The sequence below is a fragment of the Pseudophryne corroboree genome, chromosome 4, assembly GCF_028390025.1.
Source record: "Pseudophryne corroboree isolate aPseCor3 chromosome 4, aPseCor3.hap2, whole genome shotgun sequence".
Lineage (NCBI taxonomy): Eukaryota > Metazoa > Chordata > Amphibia > Anura > Myobatrachidae > Pseudophryne > Pseudophryne corroboree.
Genome location: NC_086447.1, coordinates 730,649,374 through 730,651,431, shown reverse-complemented (window position 1 = coordinate 730,651,431; position 2,058 = coordinate 730,649,374). Strand labels below are relative to the sequence as shown.

General features: G+C 43.3%; 1 protein-coding gene across 1 annotated transcript; it reads left to right on the top strand.

Annotated features, from left to right (window-relative positions):
• Positions 1–219: 219 nt before the first annotated feature.
• On the top strand, positions 220–1,632 carry LOC134910986 (paraneoplastic antigen Ma3 homolog). Its single transcript, XM_063919380.1, has one exon. It carries the CDS (start codon positions 220–222, stop codon positions 1,630–1,632), a length of 1,413 nt encoding a protein of 470 aa, XP_063775450.1.
• Positions 1,633–2,058: the final 426 nt, after the last annotated feature.

Below are 2,058 nucleotides of genomic sequence, written 5' to 3'. Positions count from 1 at the left end.
TATATATAATATTGAAAGCACCCAGATTACATTGGAACCACATATATACTAAATAATAGGGGTTTCTCAGATTTTCCCCGTCTGCCAAACTTCGTGAGCAGACTAAAGGTCTGAGTGGAGGCACTAGCTCTGAAGGACAAATACTTGAAATAAACCAAGGCCTACACTGGAGGCACTGCTGAGATCTTTAACCGTTTCAGGATCGACTAGATATCCACGATGGAGGTCATCAATGAAAACCGCATATACCAATGGTGTGTAGAACACAAGATTAATACTCGATGCAGTCTGGGTATAGTAGGAGACCTTACTGGAGTTACTGATGATGAAGTGATTACAGAGGCCCTGAAATTGTGTGGTGTGCGGGTCCCCTTATTGGTGGACAAGTGGAAGGGAACGATAGACGATATTATAGCAGTATTAATCACAACACAGGATTACTTGGATCCTTCACTAATACCGATCAACATATTAGTAGGAGGAACTTCAGGTCGAAGGTGTCAGATAATATGGCCAAAAAGAACTGAAGAGAGAGACGGAGAGGCTACAGAAGCCGTAAATACAAGCCAAGAGACAGATCATCAAGGGAACGATGCCACTGGCCACGGTGATAATTCACAGCTCAAGACAACAGTAGGTGAATCTATAGAACCCCAGGTTGAAACCGTTATGGATAAAGTAGTGAGCCAATTTGAAAGGTGGCACTATGAAGGAGGCTATAGGAGATTACGAGTATTCTCTGGCGTGATACCTGTACCGACTGGAGAAGAAGGTTACGATGCATGGCGTGAGGCTGCCATTCAACATTCAGAGGAATGGCGGTGCCCCGAATATATTAAGAAGCAGAGGATTGTTGAAAGTCTAAGGGGCCCCGCCATGGGGATAATACATGCTACTCGACGCAGCAACACTAATGCAACATTGAAGGATTACTTTAATGCGTTAGACTATTCATTTGGAACTATTGAAGACATTGGAGACATATTGGCCCGATTAAATAATACTTACCAAGAACCCTCCGAACCACTCACTAATTTTATATACCGATTGGATAAAATATTATATAAACTCCTGGATAAAGGAGGGATAGAGCAATCGGAAATGGATGAACGTCGATTAAAGCACTTATTGCGAGGGGCACTGACCTCAAGCCCAGTAGCTCAGAGACTTAGATGTAGTGGGGCTAGAGATCGTCCACCTACATTGAGTGAACTCATTAAAGATGTGAAATTAGAGGAGGTCCAAATTGACAATAGAGAAAAAAATATCAAGAGGGTGAAAGTGGTAGTACCAACAGTAGTATCCCCAATCCCTGACGTCACCTTATCACATGATCGAATGTGTAAACTTTTAGAAGAACAAAATAAAAAGTTAGATCAACTGATAACAGTGCACAGCCGTATTCCGTCACCAGTGAACCGAGGGAGAGGGAGAGGAATGAATCGACGGGGGGATAATAGAGATCACATAATCTGCTACCGATGTGGTCAGATGGGACATAGATCTTTTGAGTGCCCACAAATTGGAAATTATGGAAGAAACCACCCCAACCCCGTTGGAAATCAGAATGTTAATCATCCGGAAAACCAGGAAGGGACGTTGATGACCCCCGCATCAACTCCCGAACTATAGTGGTGTGCGCAATGGGGAATACTCAGTGGCCTATGACCATCCCCGATGGAATGATGGGAAAGGCCCCCATGGTACAAGCCATCATAAATGGTCATCCGTGTATGGTACTGCTAGATAGTGGGTCACAGGTTTCGATAATTTTCGAAAGTTGGTATCGGCAATTTCTATCCGACCTTCAAATCTCACCTGTCGATGGATTAGCAATATGGGGACTTAGTGATCAAAAATATCCCTATTTAGGATATGTTGTGACCAACATTGAATTCCATCCCCTATTAACCTCGGATCCAGCAACACCATTACCATTCATAGCACTGGTGTGTCCGGACCCCCCAGGAGATAGGGATGCTGTACCTGTTATAATTGGCACAAATTCAAATTTGTTTAAGACGTTATCAGACTGGTGTCTATCTCAATATAGATCCT

Coding starts and splice junctions, on each gene's coding strand:
- LOC134910986 (XM_063919380.1), top strand. CDS start 220: ATGGAGGTCATCAATGAAAACCGCATATACCAATGGTGTGTAGAACAC.